Below are 20,066 nucleotides of genomic sequence, written 5' to 3'. Positions count from 1 at the left end.
TTCCCTTGAATGGATAGCACAGCTCCACCTTGCCTTTCGCCTCTGACAACGTTATTAGGGAAATAATTCTCACAAGCAAATAAACAGTGTGTGACACCCCTGTGAGTTTTCCTTTCAGGTTGGTTTATTTCGGTGTCTTGCACCAATATTGTGTCATCTGCTGAGGGAACAAATACCGGGGTTAGTTGGAGGTTAGGCTTTTGATGTCTTGCGTGAGCATAACTGAAAGCGATGACGGATGATCCCAGGCAACACCTTACATTAGTCACTGACTGACAGCGGTTAGGCTTTAAACTGTAGTGTCATATTTGCACTTCACAAACATCTCGTTTTGTCAGAGGTGATTTTGAATTTCTTATATCTGCAATCTCACGTCTCTGTTTTTACCTCACATCATTCAGGACTTCGGTCATTAAACAATCACAAGAATAGACAAAGAGAACCTCTTAAATTGATCTCCAATTTGTTATTATTGAATGGTAATGAATTAGAAATCTCATTGTTGAAATGTTGGCAGCCTTGTGCGATTTGTCTGATGTCTTTGTGTCGCAAAACAAAATCCAGGAACAAGGGGAAAAAAAACCACTACAAACAAAAACAATAGGGAAATTAATTAAGTTCTTATTAGTTTGGGATTTCTACTGAGAAAAATACAAAAATAATTACATGGGTGGCACGAGACTTGGACGAACCGTTTGGTGAACTTCTTTCACTTTTTATTAGTGTGTTAAAAAAAAGCATTGTGAGAGGCAACACAAATACTGTCGATGAAACGACACACTGACGTTGGCTCAGTGTCTCAGCAGCCTTTTTGTACTGGTTTGCTTTGAGCAGAGACCCCTGTTGGTTGATTGGAATGACTTCCCTAATTGGATTCAATTCCTAATTGAAATGTAATAAAAATGCATCAGTAGACGTGGTGCCAACAATTACCTCATGCAAATCTCTTGATGAATTGACGTGAGGGGCGTAATTGCAGCTGTTCAAAAAAAATGCATTGATTTCTCCTGGAATAACATCAATTTGAATCAGTTCACACTCGCGCTTCAGCCTGCGTTCGGAAAACATTTGTCACCGCTCAGTGTCCCCGTTTGGAGGTACACGTAGAAAAAACCCCCCAGACACATCTGCACCGTTTCACGGCGGTATGTCAGATTGATTGGGCTTGTGAGACTTTGTGTCAAATATGCTACATACATATGCCGTTATTTATTTTTCGACGCTTGACTTCCCTAATGGAGCAGAGAAATAAAGGAACAATAATGTCTTTATTCTTTGTTTCTGCTTTCATCGAGACGGTGCACAGATTACGATTTCCACTGGTTTGTAGCGCAGACATATTCTGCCGAGGATGTCTCAAACACACTCTCACACACATACACACACACAGACACACACGGTCCAATACAGGAGTAGAAAAAAACACAATCAAATCAGAGACAAAAAAGAAATACGCAGGCTTTGATCCTTCCCTCCACCAAATGCTCTTAACATTATCCGTCTGTCTGTTGATCGGGGGTGGCAGTCTAGAGAAAAAGGGTTAACGCATCTTCTGAGTTATTGCCTACCACTGTAGTCATAGCAACAGATTAATAAGTAGCTTCTCTGATCTCCCTCTGTTGCTGCACAGGTTGCTAAGATACAAATAGCATCCCGAACCCAGTGGACTGAACTGCAAACATCTTTGATAAAACTGAAGTTTAAAGATTTGAAAGTAATGTGGAAAGGCAAAGAGCCCCGTACTGTACGTACAAAGGGAGGAGAAAAAAACGGAGAAAAAAAAACAGTATTACACCCACAACTCTAGCGATTGCATCTGCCACATTTGACCTACCCAGGCCGAGAAAGGAACACAGCAAAACAAAATTGAACACTTGCTAAATCCAGCTACCTCATACCTCGGAGGCGAGTGGTTGGCCCGTGTGTAAAGGTAAACGGGCCAATCAGCTTTGGAACAGAGTGGCTGTTCCCAGACGAGTGTGCGAAACCAAGGGCAAATTAAAGCATTGCCTCCGAGTTGCATCATTCTCCCCTCACAGCTCTATTAGCAGGCTAGCCACAATGTCTCTTTACGAGAGCTACACTCAGAGCAGAATTGGGCACACTCTCCCCTGCAGTGATGTGTCTTTTTATGAACCACACTGGCATCACGCGGGCCAGTTCCTACAGCATCAGACCGCAGTCGGGGCGGTGGGAGAAATGCGTGTCTGGACGCCTCTATTACTTGTAAGGTGACGTAATGGCAGAGCGGGAGATAAATGTGGATTTTAGACGTGACTCTGGCTCCATGAATTACTCGCACAAAAAGAAAAATGAAGATATAAATGAGGTATCAAGATGTCTGATAAATCTGGTCCTCGCCTTTCTGTTATCATCGCAACTTTATTTTTTTGCCCTCTGCTCTATTTCCCCATCCAGTAATAGAAGCCGAAAAGTTCAGTGATTCAAAAAAAGATGGAGCATCCACACTGACACCACAAACGCACAAACAAACGAACAGCTTGACTGGAGGAAGCTGTGAGGCCGCAGTAGGGAGCACTGGGGTCGTTTTTGATGATAATGCTTGATCTCCCTGTTCTCTGTCACTGGGCCTCACGCTTTCACTTCGGCTCAGCTCAGCTGTCAACTGGCAATGGCCACTCACTCAAGTTCTCGTGCGCATGCACCCTCGCAAAATATCCAAGGGGGGGGGGGGGCGGCAGGCTCGTGTGCTTGCTTGCACATAATCATGAAAGACTGAGATTGAACATATGATATGGTACGCCAATAAAACATAGCATGTGTGTGTTTGTGTGTGTGTGTATCATCTCAGAAATGTGTAACCATCTCTGTGTGGTAATTTGGCACAGTTATAAGCGGCAATAATTGTGTGTTTGCGCGATTAAGGCGGTAATCAGAAAATAATGACACTTCAGTGTGATTTATGAGAATGGATGAAATTTGCCAGCTGAAAGGTGGAGGGGTTAAACAACACTGACCTGCCAAATGGCAGGAGAGATTTAAACAAAGGCCAGAGCTAATACATCACAAACAAAAGAGGGGCGGAGAGTGGGTTGAGTGTGCGTCACGGAGCTTTGGACGGCATGGGGCGTCTGCAGGTCAAACTAACCTTTAGAAGACGAGAAAGATGCAAAAGAAGCTCCAGCTTTATTAACAGTACCCGCAATGATGATTCACAAAAGTGATTTTTATTTCAAAGCCAGAAAAAAGAATCACCGCATACAGTTGCGTGGTGGAACCGCAGCAGTGTTATTGTACAGATGAAAGAAGCACTTTCTCCCGATACCGATTAAAGGCTCTTCGCTCCCACAGGGCTCCACGCTGGTTTGGGTCCATTCAATCTCGCCCTTGATTACTCGATTGGACTCATTGATTGAAGGAGAACTTTAATGACCTATTATCCCGAGCGTTAATCAGGTGTAGACAGAGAGCGCTCTGTGGGACTGGGCAGGGCTGAGGGCCAGAATTGCCAGAACCTTGCTGGACTTCTGCCACTGGGGCGAGTCGAGGGGGGGTTGAGCGGCTCACGCGGTGCAGACGCGCCGCTCAACAAGTTTCCCTCTGTGCAGCGTGAAGATGACATCATCTTTTCTCACATGTTTTGGTGCCCTTTAAAAAAACAAACACTAGTTTTCGCTTGCTTCACCAGCCCTTGATATAGAATATAACATGTATATAGCGATATAGTCATGGAGTATGTGCTATTGGTAAAGTTATGTGAATTCAAAGGAACTTTGGACAATATATTTTCGATATAACTTAGGAAAGGTCTGACCTTTTGATGCATTACATTGGGCAACTCTACATAATGGACTAATACGTGTTTTGTAGTAGTTTGTGGTATTTTGCTGGTATTTATTGTTCAAAGAAATAGTTTATTTTACTGTTGAAAAGGGAATTCAGTACAATTGAAGTAAAGAAAGAAAGTTGTGAAACTGCTAACGCTTTACAGTAGTATCCAGCTTTAATTTCACTGGTTACCTCTATGTGTCTGAGCCAATGTCTCTGCTCTGTAGTTCAGGTGGTAGGGCCTGGACACTTCCTGCTCTTCCCGTGGAGAGACTGTTACACGTCCAAGTTGCACCTGTTTGCATCCCCTTCTGTATCGCCAAACCTAAATCTCCTTTGTCTCTCTTCCTCCCCCCCTCTGTCTTCGACTGCATCCCTCTCTTTAATTATCTCCCTTTTCAATCCCAGCATCTTCAAGTCTCATCAATGCGTCTTAATTTCCGTCAATACCTCTGCGGCCTAAGCTCTCCACACCTGTCTAGTCGCCATGGCAACCTCACCTCTGACAACAAAGAGCCCTGTAAGACATGGCATGCTATATTCCCCTTGATTAGATATTGATTAAGCTTTTGTAATACATAATAGGATCAAAGGGATTGTGCAGCTTTGCTTATACCCAGGTCGTCTTCACACTTTCATTTAGTTATAATCTTTTGTTATTTTGGAGTCTGCATGTTAAGAGGGATGGAATCGAAATTTGCCACCCTTTGTCATCGCCATTCTGAGGCTCCTGCAGGGACTTGTAGATGCACAAAGACCCTTTTTTCTTGTAATCATGAAAAGAAAATGTGGAGAAGACAAAGCGCAAAGCCTCTTCTATGCAAATCTACATTTTAGAGAGTGTTGACAGCAATTCAGTTTCCTGAGTGGCGTAGGTTCTGCTTAGTGTTTGCCACATGCTTCCTGTTAAAGGACATGCTAATAGGCCCGTTGGAGTGTGCAACGGCTACCGAACACTCGAGTGTCCCCTAATGGATGCATTGATAGATTAATGGACGATAAAGTCAAATGCTAAATGCGTGGTAAGTGACAAGTGATAAGTCAATATGGTAAATATTTGTGTAGGCCATGGCTAAGAAGTTGACAGGCCCTTTTTTTCACGATTACATATACAGACAAGTCATTCCTTGGTATAATACGGTGCGTGGCATGAATTTAAAAGCATGTGAAAGTAATGTTAAATTTTTGTCACTTATATATTAGTGTTGGATGCAGAAGAATCACAAAGGCATGATGCAGTTGTTTTAATTCCTCCCGAACCCTTTAAATTGGTTATTTGAGTCAAATGTTCCATGTGAGGAATATAAGTAAACATTGCCTTCTATTGATAATGATGCATGTTCACGATAGTGTCAATAACAATATCTGCCCTTCCCGCACTGATGTAAATTATGTGATGCTAAAATGTGCTTGAAGACACGAGAAGGATTGAGGCAGATCTTTATATCAGTTTGTTTAGTTCTATTCTTTTCTCATGCGTTTGCATTGTCAGCTTCGAGCCACCCCATCCCAATCAGCGCCACCAACAAAGTAAATACACACAAGAAACACAGCAGCCATACAGGAGAAGGTTGTGTGTTTGTCAAATTTACACTGAAGATTTAGAGGGTTACACGACTGAGAGAAGTGAGTAAACCGATTTTTCCCTCCCACACTTAGAAAGGAGGGGGAGTCAGAATCGAGGATAAAACTGGGAACTGCAAAGAACAATGTTTGGAACAATCTGACCTTTTTTCTTCTTACAACTCAAACAAGGATAAAGACGACAAAACGTAATAACTTTGCTCTTTCCAATCCATACTTCATGATTATCCCCCACTCCAAAACATTGGAAAAAATGGAACTGTCAAAAGAGTCTTGCTGTTCCATTTTCTTTCTCTTGGCCCCCCTCCTGGAGACAAACAAACAAACCCCTGTTAGCACATTTCATCAGCTTTAGGGGTTACGGAACAGATTGAGTATCGACAACGGTGGCTGTCGAGGCTTATGGCTCAAAGGCAACAGTAGAGGAAAATCTCAGGGGTAGGAGATGCAATCGAAGGGACCAAAATAATTCAGCAAGACTCACTCGAGGAACGATCCAGTTTGTCATGTGGAATCATGGAATGTCTGCGGCACAATGAGAAAGGGTCCCCGGAGACTCCGCACGGGAGTCAACATGTGAATAGGCGAGAGTTAGTGCCCCAACTGGCCACTCTTTTCCTTTTTATCACCTGCAAATTTAGCAACCATAAATCTGTTTCCACACCAATGCTGCTACACAGATGCACCGGAGAGGCCCATAAACAAGAAATTATGTTTGGTGTCTTGGGGAGGTTTTGTCATTGATGGTCTCCGGGGTGTCGTGCTCTGTTCTCGGAACAATTACTGTCAGAGAGTTCTGATGTTTCCCTTCTGCTGTGATGGGCAGTTGCGGTTGCTGGGAATCGTCGAACCATGCTGATCTGCCAAGAAACAAGTGAAATTATCGCAAATTTGTTACAAAGGCAGTTAGGGTTTCGTTGTGGGACTCGTCGGCTTTACGGGCGTCTGGTGACCGTCGAGGGTTAATGAGGTGGGAGGAGACCCGGGGCTATAAAAAGGACACTGACCAAAGCTTCAATGTGACCTGACCCTTCTTACCGTAACATGTCCGTCAATAAAACGCAGCAGGAGGAGAACCTCTGATTAATCAATTGATGTCCTGCTTCTTAATCACAGACGATAACCAGCAGCACCCATTGCACCTGATTCTGTTTTCCACTGTAACACCTCCACAAGACAAGGGCTGAATATCCATTTCCCTTTAATCAATTCACAATTTATTCCCCTCCCTCTTCCAATCTCCCCTCCATTTATTATGCATTATTCGCCCTTTTTAAACGATTTTCTACTAACCGTCTCGTCTAATTTGGTATTCGGATATGGTTAGCGCTGTTAGCTCAATTAATACAATGACATGTCTTAAATACGTTCTCTCCACAAACCGAGTGACGGGAGGACACTGAACATTTCACATCTTTGCAAACAGGGTCATGCATGCACACCTAGATAGATCCAAACCTTTAGGATTCATTTAATGGGAACAGATACAAAAAACGACAAAGCAGACTCAATCTTCTACAGGACTGTGCTTTATTTTAGTCTAAGCAGAATATAATGAACTAGAGAACTACAGAGTTCAGGAGCACTAAGGGAGATATCACTCCAAATCAGGGAAACGGACCCGAGCCGACGCTAATTCAAATTACATCTCTGTTTCAAACAAAAAAGAAAAACAGTAACCCAGTTTGTTCCAAGTCGGATGATAAAAAGAAATGATTCTTCCATTCCTCGTGAATATAAATACCTTGATATGGTATGAGAAATGAATTGTGCATGAGAACAAATGAAGAGGATGAAATGTATATAGTGAAGCTGGGAATGCGATGATTGATGATACAAAGATCAAGGATGCGATATTACGTGTGGCTAAATGTGAATTCTTTAAAGGCTCTCATTGAATGCTTGATTGGAGCAAACTGCTCAGTTAGCTGAGTTTGTTTACATTTTGGTCCTTATAACCAATGGTGATGGAGGTGCATGACCACTTCCTCATTTGTGTCAGAATGGGCTCGTGGCAAAACTGACTCTGGCGAGGTGTTTGTCTTTACAACGGATTTTTGACTTTTGAAGTTAGAGCATTTGGCATCCCCAGAATACAGTGTGTCCGACCACTGTTCACAGGTAGTACTGTCAAAGAGAACAGGCTGGGTTTAAGGCAGAATTCCCTCCTCAGATTAACAAGTCAACCTGACCGGAGCAAAACAATATGGCGCTGTCACTGTTGGTACGATGTCGTCAGAGGATGGAGTCACATTGAATAACAAACTGCTGAAGAAACTTTCCGTAGGTAAGAACATAGTCAATGAAAACCAGAGATATGTCAATGATAACCAACAACCCTTCAAAAAATAAAAAAAGGTATAAAAAAATCTGAAAAGAAATCCAGTTACATAAAGAGAGGTACATTACAGGAATCCATCCATGGCTTAAAGACGATGGGGTATGACAGCATAGGTCTTCAAACCAAATCTGGCTGCAAAGGTTGCTATATTTCTTCTTTTTTTTTTTTTTTTGATTTGTATTTTTCTGTTTTTCTCCAAACAATAAAAGGCCTCAGATGAAATACTTTTGAACATGCAATGCTGATTCATTTGAACACGTTTGTGCAATGGACTCACTTTTCTGAATCCACATGACCAGTACCATCAATCATCCTTTTACAGTGCGGATTGTTTATTCTTGTATTGATTTAAGAGCTTTGAGTGGCAAAATCCCTTTGAACTTGCCCAACGACAAGGGATTCCATACATGGATTGTGTGGCCAGAAAAAAAAAAAGGGAAAGAAATCAAAGCATATCCGAATAAACCTCATGACAATGGGCCTATCCCAGCTTCGGCCGATAATAACAAAATAAAAAAGAGAGAAACTTAATAACGATTTACCAACATGAGTATAAAATCCCATTTTTGAACATCAGTGCTTCACTATACAAGAAATAAAATCATTTTATCTTTTTGATAAATTATTTCATAGGTTCCTTCTCTTAGTTTCACCGAAATATATTAACTATTCTTTTAATTATTCTTTTTTTTAATGTTTGAACATGATCTATTGTACGGCCCTATAAAGAAGGTTCAACAGAATTGAAAAATAAGCTATATTGTATGTACAGAAGTAATGCAGGTGTGTGGTCAGAAGAGCAGTGGCAGACTGGGTCAAGCAGACAGGGGGCTCTGCTGGGCTCTACAATAACTGCTGTCTTTTTGTTTGTCTCTTTCTTCCAATCTGGGCCTAACCATGAAGTTGTAACTACCCCCAAAATGGTTTATGTACATGTTGAAGAAACTATTACCTGGAGTTTAGTTTTTGCAAAATGTGCATCTTCAAATATCTTACAGCCCAAACATTCACTTCCAAAGATTGTGGAAAAAGTGTGGTAGTGGCTGACGATATCTTTTTGCTGTTGTTGTTGTTTCCTCTTTTTTGCTGCACTGTTAAGCAGTAAGCATGCAGATGGATGAACTCTACTGTCACTGTCATATCTGTTCATCGGCCCCAATTGGACTAATCCAATTACCGCGCAGGCAATCCTTCTTCTGTCAGAAAAAAATCATGACGTGTCGGGTGTACACAGAATCTTAATTAACGGATCACTGTGGGGCCGTGGCTTAGGTTTGACACTAAGTCAAACACTGTCTAAGCCGTGGTCCAACGCTTCGGCTTGTAGGATGCATGTTCGCAGCCCAAACTTAAGGGGCTTAAAAGGACTAAAACTCTCCTAGATCCCTGCACTGCTGTGGATACATTTTATAGTGACATCATTGTCCACAGAGTTGGGATTCTCAAAAACAAGCTGCTGTACAACCCTCCTCTGTTTTGTTTTTTTGTATTTTATAGGCTATTTACATTAGGGAATAAAAAAAATCTTTATCGTCGTTACTCTCAGCCACGTTGTTAAACATAATTTCACGCCTCCCAGGGATTAACTGTGCATTATTTATTTTTTTGGGTGGAAGAAGGCTTTTTTTTTTTGATTATATGATCGTTTGTGTGTTTGCTCGTCTTGAAATTGGACACTGTGAATCCAAAGCAGGTGGTCCATCAGCCCTTCTGCCGGCTCAGCGCTCCCGGCGATGGGACGCGATCTCACTGCTCCCGCTGGCCTCGTATGTGTGACTCAGCTCTAACCTCCCTCAGGATCAGGGGTAACGCAAAGGCTCTGAACCTCTCCACTAATCATGACATCATGGCGCCTGATGCCCTGAGTATTGGGAGTGATTTTGTGGAGTTTCAGTTTAGCACACAGCACCCCAACCACCCTGTGCCTATTTTCCACCTCCACATGTTTCCGCACAAAATCCCTCATCCACAGCGAAAACTCTCTCTGCTCTACAGCGAGATGACGGAAAAGCTCTCTCTCGAAGCAGCTATTACATGCGAGGCATTCATTTCTTCCCTCCTGTCCAACAGGTTCCTTTAATTATCTCTCCACTTTTAGTCAATTACATTTCACTTCCTTTCCTTGACAATCACTGCTATTTTAGGGTGAGTGTTATGCACCCAGGGGGTTGGAGATTCGTGGGCATGCTCCAGCGGTTCCCTGCATGGCCACTGGCCGGGGCCCGTTCCTCTCGAGGACTGACCTTGCGAGCGGTGGTGTAGTAGTGGCAGATGAGGAAATTAGTGTACTATGTATATATGGCCCCCGATTTTAATTTAATGATACACGGTCAGAGCGGTTACATGGATCAGTGGCAGAGGAGCGAGTTGTCTTACTGCTTATTGAATAAGAGCTCACTATACCTGCGTATACCTTTCACTGCTTTCAGTCTTATCCTCCCAGTTAATTAGATTCATATTAATTTCCTTGGGGTATAATGCCAAGTTACATGTTCTCCGTAAGTTCGTGAGCAAATGCCAGATAGCAGTTTGGCAACAGCTTGGTGAGAACCTGCTGTGCTGACGGTTGTCATTGCTCTTGGAGGTGTAACAGCCTGGACTCTAAACCAGACCAGACTGGAGCAGTGTGGGCAGAGCCTCAATGAAAGAGGGAATGAAAAGAACCCAAAACAAGTTGTTTTTTTGAGTTCTGCAGCTTGTTTCACCCTCACCCTCCAATAACATCCTCTCTGGGGTGTAAAGATAATAAGTGCACCCTCATTTAAAGTATTGAAATGCTGAGTTCACATTGCCTGATTTAGCCCTGGCCTGGCAAAGAAGCTACATGAACACTGCACTCTTATCCAAGTAGACAGTGGGATGGACTTGGCTGTATATTGGGGGACTCACTGGGGGACTCAACCTGCCATTAGCAGTGGGAGCTAGTGCAGCATCTGGTAAAAAGACGGGGAAGAACAGTGGGGCAGGCGTGCGAGGTTCATGTTCAGCCTGACAAAGCCTCACTTGCAGTATGCAACTCTGAACCTGGCTGAGACGAGCAGGAAATGTCATTGCTCGTGGAACATTAGATTTGTCGTTGAGTAGTTCGGCTTCACATGAATAATGAGCACAAACAGCACGCGGAACATGGCTTTGTTTTGACCTACTTCACATTAATCCATGACGCTTCCTGCATCCAAAGTCCCGTTGAGGGCTGAGGAGGAAGGAGGGTTTTACCTTACATGCTTTTGAAAGCAATTTCTTTTTTTCTTTTTTTTTTTAAAGCAAAAAAGCTTGATGGGCCTCCGTTTGATTCAGAAGGAACCACTGTGCCTCACAAATATCCCCTTGGGTGCTGAACAATGCTGTGCTTCGCAGGTGTCTCAGCAGGAACACAAGCAAGGCAAAGAAAGGAGAGTGGGGCAAGTGATTTTGTAAAAAAGATGGCGGCCTCTGTGGCGCCTGTTGAGACACAATTACGCGCTGCAAGACGAAGGACAATAACAGGCCTCACAGCAGCTGCTCCTACAAAATTGAGGATTTCCAGTGACATTGTTGGTCTTGACCCAATTTCCGGCGAACTGTTGATGCAAAGTTTGCATTTAAAAAAAAAAAAGACATTCTGTTTGAATTTTTGGTAATGTCTATCTACTCTCAATAGAAACACCTTGCTGTGATAGGAAAAGTTTAATCCCACATCCGCCTTTGCCTTTTTTGGGTACATTTTGCAGTGTTATTGGTGCCAGGTCAGCTGTCAGCAGCCTTGCCAGCGAGTAGGCACAGACATAATTCTCTCTAATCTTCCTTCTGTCATCCATGTGCATGCAGGGGGACCATTTCTCCCGTCATTTGGTCCAAGTGATTATCTCGGTGATTTTTCACTTGGTTGCTGCTAATGTATAGAGGCTGGTGATTATAGTGTGATTAGAAGGAAAGGTGAAATAGCATGTCTAATTCGGTGCAGGAGATAATTGAAGGGTAGTGAGCTAAGACATTAGCCAGGTTTTTTTTTTCTCGAAAAATGCTGTTTCAAGGCGTGAGCCAGTAGATGTTGGGCCGAGGTCTGGAAAGATGTGGCTGCTTTTAGGACACGGGGGCGGGGGGCAAGAGGGGACACGACGGCGTGCTGATATGGAGGGTTCAGATCAAGATTGCTTATTTTTTAAGAGTCTTGAATCTGTGGGCATATTTTCTCAGTCCCTCCATCAATTCTTTAAAAAAAAGCATACAGCACAGATATAGTGTGTTTGTCACCGCTTAATTACAACCTCAAATTTGATCAGTCAAATCCCTGGACATCATCCTGAAAGCATCAGTTTCAAGGGTCTCAGTGTGACGTTTGGCCTGTTGGCCTCTCCTCTTCACCTCCCTCCCGGCCTCGTACTGCCAGTGGTCAGAGGGCTGGTGTACAGATGTGAGCTGGTGTTAGACAGAGAGAATTGGGAAAACCTGCAACAGCACGGCTACTCCCTCTAGACTCGTTGCAAACATATCGATCTGGTTTCGAGAGAAGTTCCTTCATCTGAAACAAGGCTACAGGACTCTAAATCAAGACATGACGGTACTGGAGTGCTTCTCTCCGTCCTGCCCGGTGACCGTGGCAGGCTGAGTGATGCTTAAGAATGATCTGATTCAGATGTAGTCTGTTTAAGCTGTATGGTTTTGTCGTCCCCCCCCCCTCCCCCGTGGGTTCTATATGAGGAAAGCAGGCCAGGGAAAATGTTAAGAGGGTAATTTACATTATATTTGACAGAGCTAAATGAACTGTAGAAGCCTGCACTCCTTTGCCATCGATACTGTCGATTGAGTTTGTCTTAAGAGGTTTTGTCAGCATCTGCCAGGCCAAAAGACGAGGTTCATTTTACATCCGGTTGGAGTTTTGTTGCAGCTCCAGTGGACACACACATCCTTGGCATGTCACTTATATAAGTTGTTTTTTTTTGTGAGGGAATCCCAATGCCATAAGGGCCAATTCTTACTGACTTCATTCTGCTGGCAGTTTCAGTAGCTGTCGCCTTCCTCCTCATCCTTCTTGTTTTTGTCTGCTCCCCCATCATCCGTGTGTCCATCTGTCTTTATAGAACTGTCTCTTTTTAACAATCTGTGGCTTCATAGTTCACACATTATGTTGCAATACAAAAGGACAAGAAAGAAAAAAACCCAGAAAAACAAACAAACAACCAAAGACACCCCATGTCCATTTTGCTTGGTCTTTACAGTGGATTGTCGCTTCAACACAAAAGGCCAGTGAGAAGCCTTAAACGTCTGCACCCTGTCCAGCGCAGACATGCGAAGTTCACTCTTTTTTTTTTCTTCTCCTCTTGTCATTCTTTTTTTTCCCTCCATCCAGAACAGTCTGTTCATAGCTGTCAGAGAGTGAAGTGACTTGTACATCATGATGAGCGAGATATCCAGTGGCTGATACCTTAACATCCAAGAGATAAAGACTCGTTGCTTACAGGGGGGGGGCAAATTCATGTTTCCCTTTTTTCCCCCTCTTCTGCCCCCTTTTCATTACGACTTCAAGTATTTTTTCGAACAACAGCAAAAGTTAGCAAATCTACTTTTTTTTTTTTTTTCCTAGTCTACTTTACTATTCTACAACCTGGTGCTAAATCAGCATCCAGAGCAAAAGATCAGCCCCTATACTACGATTCCATGTCTTTTTTATACATTATTTCCATGTTCTTTTATTCGTACTTACAGTAGGCCACTGGATATTGATTTAATGATTTTTTTTTTTACTACGAGTAAATTGTAATACTTGCAGCTACAAGGTATGAGTTTTTAAATATATATTTATATATTTATATATTTATATTCTTTTAAAAAGCGTTTAGTCCTTTGGTCCCTATTTCCTAAGGAATGATGCATGTAAATTATCCTGGATTCTCCTCTTCTCTCCTCTTCTTCTCGTTTTCCTCTTCCATCCAGAGCTTGCCCTGTCACAGAGCACAACACCTGTGTAGGCACAAAAACCAAAATGGCAGCAGGCTGGTGTGTGTTTGTGTGTAAGTTTGTGTGTGTGTTTGCTTCAGTACTTGAGTTGGCATTTGCACGTATTTATACATGTACAAAGTAGTTTTTTTTTTTCATTTTTTAAACTTTTTTAGGTGTAGCATCTTTAAATGTGTATGTTTGGTTTGTCATCTGTATTTATGTGTGTTTATTTATATCCTGTGTCAGTATGCATGCTTTGAGCATAATGAGTCTATAAAGGTTGTTTTTTTTTCTTTTTTCCCCCCATCATGTCTAAAAAACAGCAGCAAAAAGTTGGTCTCTGCAAAAAATCTTCTTCCACAGACGCCAAAGCAAAACAGGGGAAAAAAAGGAGGCATTTGCGAAGAGAGAAAAAAAGTCAAAAAAAAAAAAAGGAACACAACTCTGGGATCCTCCTCTCAGTCACCCAATCTTTCTGCGGGTTTCCAGCAGGATCAAGGGACCACCCTTCCTTCATGATATGTAGCAGAGCAAGAAGTCTTTGTACTTTTACTGCACTTGTGGAAATAAGGTGTTGTGGCCCTTCATCCTGTGACACAAAGAGAGAGAGAGGTAAAGGCAGAGAAAAGAAAGAGAGAGAGAGAGAGGGGAGAATAAGGAGAGTGGATTCAGAGAGGCTGTGGCAAACATGCTCGGGGTTGCTGGCTCCTGGTTATCACACAGACTGACAGGCACAGCCAACAGCATGAGAAACAGACGGGAGGAGATAAAAAAAAAAAAAAAGGAGAGAGGAGTATGTCAATCAAAACCAGAAATAAGTGGGCAAGAGGTGGGGTGGGAGATTTGTGTTTTAACCATATGGAACAGACATCTACACAGTGACAGCACTAATCCAAGAAAGGCCTAATTTAAACTGACTACATCTTCCTGCATGAAAAAAAAAACATAAATACAGAAGAAATACAGCTGAATGTTGCCTGGGATGTCGCTGTCATTCGTCTTGTTGTGAATTCATCGCACACGAATGCCAAAATGAACAAAAAGGTAACATAAAGGAACCAGGATGTCTGTGTGAACAATGTGTAATGATGATAATAGCAGAAGAACTGATGGCTGTCTAATTTAGAATGAAAAAACAACATATGTCTTGAAAAAGAAATGGCCTTTAATTAGGAATCCTAGCATCTCCCTCTCTGTGGTGTTGACTTGATACGCCGCACTGTTACTTAATGTGACTGTGCCGCCGAGCTTCGGGCATAAAAGATCGAGTTCGCAGGCAATCATCCCTAATATGTTGTGTGCTATGATGTGGCTGAGGAAGGGCGATGAAATCACAGCAAATCACTCTGCGGAAGTGAACATGAAAGGGTCTGACTTTGTTACGGGAACCTTTGCCCAGATGCTCTTTGTTCTACCTTTCCATCTCTGTAAATGAGCTTGTTACCATTTCATAAAAAAAAAAAATATATCTGCCTTTTAGATGTGGGAGCACAGATCCTAACTTTTTTTTTTCTTCTCCTCCTATGTGTGCCAAAGCGAGCCCGGCCATTAGCGGCATAAAGCAAACAGATGCCCTCTTTTTATAAGCCACTAGTGGTTCTTGCTATACATCTACCACAGAGCTGCAGGAACACACAGTGACTTTAAAATAGATATTTTTTCCCCCGACCCATGTAAACAGCATCTTTGAAAACATCACAACTACTTCACCCTCCAACTTTGTCAAATAGTACAGAATTTATTTCCCCCCCCCCCACTTGCTTTTTGTTCCAGCGTTAAGCCCTGCCCCCACACCACCACCTACTTAGATGGCTCCATAAAAGACACCTGGCAGTTAAGAGGCACAGTTGATGCCAGAAAGACTTCATCCCTCCCGGCTTGCCTCGCTAGACACCCCCCCTGCGTTCCTCGAATAGACTATGGGAGGGGAGAGTCACCTGCAGGGGTTCTGAAAGAATAGGGCGGAAAGAGTTCGATGAAAACAACTAACTCTTATCAGGGTTTGGCCTGGAGGGATAGAAACAAACTCACTCGCAATGAAAAGACCTCTTTCCCTTCTGAATCTGTTGGCTCCCTTTTTTGGTTTTTACAGACAGAATAACAATTATGTCAAATACAAGCGGCTCGTTCTTCTGGTGCCATAATGCCACAAGGATGGGCAGCGGTAGATACTTGTTCCGGTTATTTAGTCCTATTCCTGCAGCTATTCTATTCACACACCTATGTGTACTGTCAGTGTGGCCGTGTGGGGGACAGATTTTAGCCATGCGGGCCTACAGCACTGCCTGCAGCTCCGCTATCACGGTGTAATTGGTTTGCACCCTCATAAATAAATAAATGAGAAGTGATTCTCATGTTAGGCAAACAAAACAATCTTGCAGAAGTACTCCCTGTGCAGATGGAATCCACGGAGAAGTGGAGTGCCAACATTTGCCTGTGCTCTCTGCGTGAACACTGGAGATTTAATTGGCTACACAAACATAGGGTCATGTTGGCCACTTCTCAACTAAACAGCTGTCGATCGGGGGGGAGGAAAAGATTCTTTTTTGTGTGTGTGCAAAGAATCAGACTCTAATAAAATCAAAAGAAAATCATAGTTTGCTTGAAAAACAACGACAACAACAACAACACCGTTGATGTGAATGTGACGAAATAGAGGGACAGAAAAATACAGTACATCCATACACATGAACCCCACAAGAAAAAGTAAAACGTCACACAAGGGCACACGGAACAGTAGCACAGAGGGTTAAAGGCAACTTCCAGTTATAACCAACCAACCAGTAAGCACGTGAGTTACATTATGTACAACAGGTACCAGCCAAGAAAGGCATCAGTTTACTGCACTCCACAAACTGCCAATATACAATATATATATATAGTATATGAAAGGAGATAGAGTTGAGAGATATCAATCAACGCCACGTCATGCAACGCAGTCACAGTCCTACCACATGACGTCATCCAAAAGAAAATGACACCATGGGTTCAACTTACAGCTGTGGGAACTTGGCCCCATGACAGGTGTAGGGGGGGTGGCTATAGCGGAGAAAGGCCACCTCACACTGTGATTAGCCATGTCAGGTTGCCAGGTTGGTGGGGGTGCAAAAGAAGGAAAGAAACATTGGGATTTTCTTTTCCTTAGGTCAGAATCCAAAAAATTTGTTCCACACTCTCACTTATTCTGCCCGACAAATCAAGCGATGTTATTATGGTTATTACCATGAAAACGGAAGGGGAAAGAAAAAAAAAAACAAGAAAAAGAAAAAGAAAAAAACAAACCTAAAACAGAAATAACAGAACACAGCATGAAAAGGAAGGGCCTTTTCTTGTGCCTCGGTTCGGTGGTGAAATATGCTCAGGCTGACAACATGTGCAGGTTAAAAGGTTGAATTGATGTTTTTATATTTCGCAAAGATAACCCCTTAAGGCGGAAATGCATATTTCAGAAACTTGTCCTGTCTACAGTAATTGGATTTGCCTTGCATTGTTTGCTGTGAGGGTGGCCGTACAGTGAGTGCTTCAGCTTTTTTTCCCCATTCCTTTTGCATTAAGTTTATCTTTAAGACACAGAACACAATTTCAGAGTAGCAGGGCTCCTGAGACCTGCAGAGGAGAACGCTGTCTGATCATGTTTTTAATTCAACTTCAAAGTGAAACTGTCAGTATTAGGGGGGAAGAAGAGGGGGGGGGCGTGTATCGCCATGTTTAAGTTTTTTACCTACACACAAAAATCATCATTCGAGTTTCATCAGTTTTCCATCATTTCAAAGTAGTTGAATTTAGAAACTTAAAGTTATTAGCTGAATTCTACTTTTTTCAGTCCGCCACAACGCAAGGCAATAAATAACAAAAGCAAATATCGAAAGTAGATTGAAATGCACCACTTTTATTTAAGATCCCTCATGATTTCTAGGAATCTATTATCCGAAAGGCTGTGATACAGAGTTGGTTTCACAAGCCCCGGTAGCGTATTTTTTTCTTCTTCAGGGTTTTTCATGTGATTGCTCTTGGTTTTGTGCTATTGATATTCCTTAACTCAACAACAGAAATGTTGTACTAACAGAGGAAAAAAAACAACAACAAAAAAACGATTGAACCAGACCAGGGACGAAGGAAGACGTGGGAAAAAACAAACAAAAAAACCACACACACACACACACACACACACACACACACACACACACACCAACACCTCTCCTGATCGTGACACAATATTATTGTGAGAAATGTGTGCACTTGGAGACGAGCTGAGTACATCTCGATGACTGCCCTGTCATTCAGGGGCTGCTGTAGGATATTTTCCATTTGTCCCTCACTGGTGATGCTCCCTCTCGGGGTGTCTGCTTTGAAAGCTTCTCTTCAATTAGCAGGACAGAGCTCCATTCAAATGCAATCAGGCAACGGGTGAAGGCGGCATCCATCATTTATACTGCATACTACCTTCCATTAATGCCATCTCGTGGCTTTTAAAGAGTCAAATCTAAAACAAAACAAATGGTGTCGCCGCGCCTTTATTTATGGAGGAGTATAATCCAGGCTCATGTTGTATTGAAAAGTTGTCTAGCCAATTGGGTGAAGAGAGAATGCATCTATGTTATTTTTGCCCTGGCAGCTGCACTTTGTGACAGATGGGCGATGATTCTCTCCATCAAGCCTGACACTGTGAAATTTGCCTGTATGGAGGGTGGATGGTGCCACTTAAGGTAAACCGTCTTTTTATCATTTTGCATGAAAGCCCCGACTTTCTGCTGAATATATTGAAGACGGCGGATTTACGTTTCGTCATAAGCGAAGCATGTCATGTTTGCTCGGCGTGGTGAGTGCATACTTCATTAAAATCCAGCCCAATTAAAATGTTAACGGCAGAAGAAGCCAGATTTCAATAGGTTATGTTTTAACTCTATTTTTTTATTGTGAATTAGTTCTGTATTAAATCAACTCCCTTAACATTACTGTACAGATTTGAACACTTGCCCAATTTTATATTGGCATTTTACAAGGTGATTTATACATTTGTAAAATGTATGCTGTGTGTATGAATGTGTATGTGTATTTGTGTCTGTGTGTCAGTGTGTATGTTTGCAAAAAAGTTTATAGTTATTATACATGAGATATGAGGAAATGAAGTAAAACACAGGAACACATTTTCCCCACTTACTATTTTTCTGTGAATATTTTCAAACAAAGTGCATGAACGTTGACTATGATTGTTGCGGTAGAGGAGTGACTGTTGAAGCATAATGGTCTCTGGGCTTGGTGCTTCATACAGGCCCCTGCAGTTTATAGGCTAAGTAAGTGCTTTCCATTTAGCATCTTTTTGTTTTGTTTATTTATGAGTTTTCCTTCAAACATCCTGCAGTTACTTTTCATGCCCACCACTAGTCTTTTAAAAAGTTGTTATGCTATGAAACTATTGTGTTTTTGCAGATCTCCTCCATGAATTCCCGCTCTAAGTAAAGGCTCTGCTGGACTTTGCCAAGCAGCTGACAGGACTGTAACGCGGCGCTATTACAGGGGAAAAATGATTGCTATCTGGTTTCATAAATTTGTAGCCGAACAACTCGCATCGATTTCTCAACCGCATCCTCGGTAGACGGGTAATCATGCACAGTTGGCTATTGATGATGTCATCAGTCGGCACCGGAGCATTGTGCAGGGACAAATTAGATTACAATCCCCAGAAGAAACAAAAAGTAACTCGTTGAACAACAATCTCACAAGGCTGCTTTTGTGTAAAAGGGGCTATGTGATTTGGAAAACTAGTGCCCAGATACACACAGGGAACTTGATGAAAAAAGGAATGTTGACCCGTAAATCTTTTGGCGACAGAGTCAGAAAGTGTTTAAAGAAGTAACATTTTCCAGTGGTGCACCACATTTAATACCAAGGTAGATAACTTTAGACATTAGTCTTATTCATAAACAGTGGAGTAGATTGTGGATTGTAATGGAATCTGTCAGATGACCGTGATGCTGTGGAAGTCGGTCCATAAAAATTCTCTCCGTTGATGCCTCTTCCTACAATGGTCACCTTCCTAAATTCTAACACACACTCGAGGGGGTTAACATTTGTTTTAATTGGGAGTAAAATGAATTTGGGGGGGGGAAATGCGCCCACGAATTCATAAAATGCCTGGGAAAATTGAAATTGGATTAAGTTATTCAGGATTTAATATACACCTGACTCCTTTAAAAAAATACTTTGCATTAATGCAATTAATGGTAAAGACATCTTACCCAGATTTGAAGTATAATTAAAAAGAACACTCCTCTGCATATAGGTTGAATAGAAAATTTGAGTCCATGTTCTTTTACATTCACATCTAGCAACAGGAATGTGCAAAACCAGTGACTAAGTTATTGGATAGCAACGTGGCCAGTTAGATTTTGAACATGCTTTGGGATGACGTTGTGTAATGCATGGCGTGTTG

The 20,066-nt window shown here is 42.2% G+C and overlaps 1 protein-coding gene and 1 long non-coding RNA gene across 12 annotated transcripts in view; one reads left to right on the top strand and one right to left on the bottom strand.

The window, feature by feature from the left end:
• Positions 1-20,066, top strand: part of LOC118302204 — a 196,669-nt gene that overhangs the window by 41,194 nt on the left and 135,409 nt on the right. The window lies entirely within an intron of this gene.
• Positions 6,887-20,066, bottom strand: part of celf6 (CUGBP Elav-like family member 6) — a 132,977-nt gene continuing 119,797 nt past the window's right edge. For 9 of the 10 annotated variants that reach the window (XM_035628178.2, XM_035628171.2, XM_035628174.2 and 6 more), the window contains one exon: positions 6,887-14,222. In XM_035628178.2, the coding sequence (XP_035484071.1) occupies positions 14,218-14,222 (5 nt within the window). In that variant the 3' untranslated portion in view covers positions 6,887-14,217. Of the gene's footprint in view, positions 14,223-16,633; positions 16,699-20,066 lie in introns of those variants that run through there. The other variant, XM_035628170.2, reaches the window with a different exon arrangement.

The sequence above is a fragment of the Scophthalmus maximus genome, chromosome 4, assembly GCF_022379125.1.
Source record: "Scophthalmus maximus strain ysfricsl-2021 chromosome 4, ASM2237912v1, whole genome shotgun sequence".
NCBI lineage: Eukaryota > Metazoa > Chordata > Actinopteri > Pleuronectiformes > Scophthalmidae > Scophthalmus > Scophthalmus maximus.
This window is presented reverse-complemented; position numbering and strand designations above follow the sequence as displayed.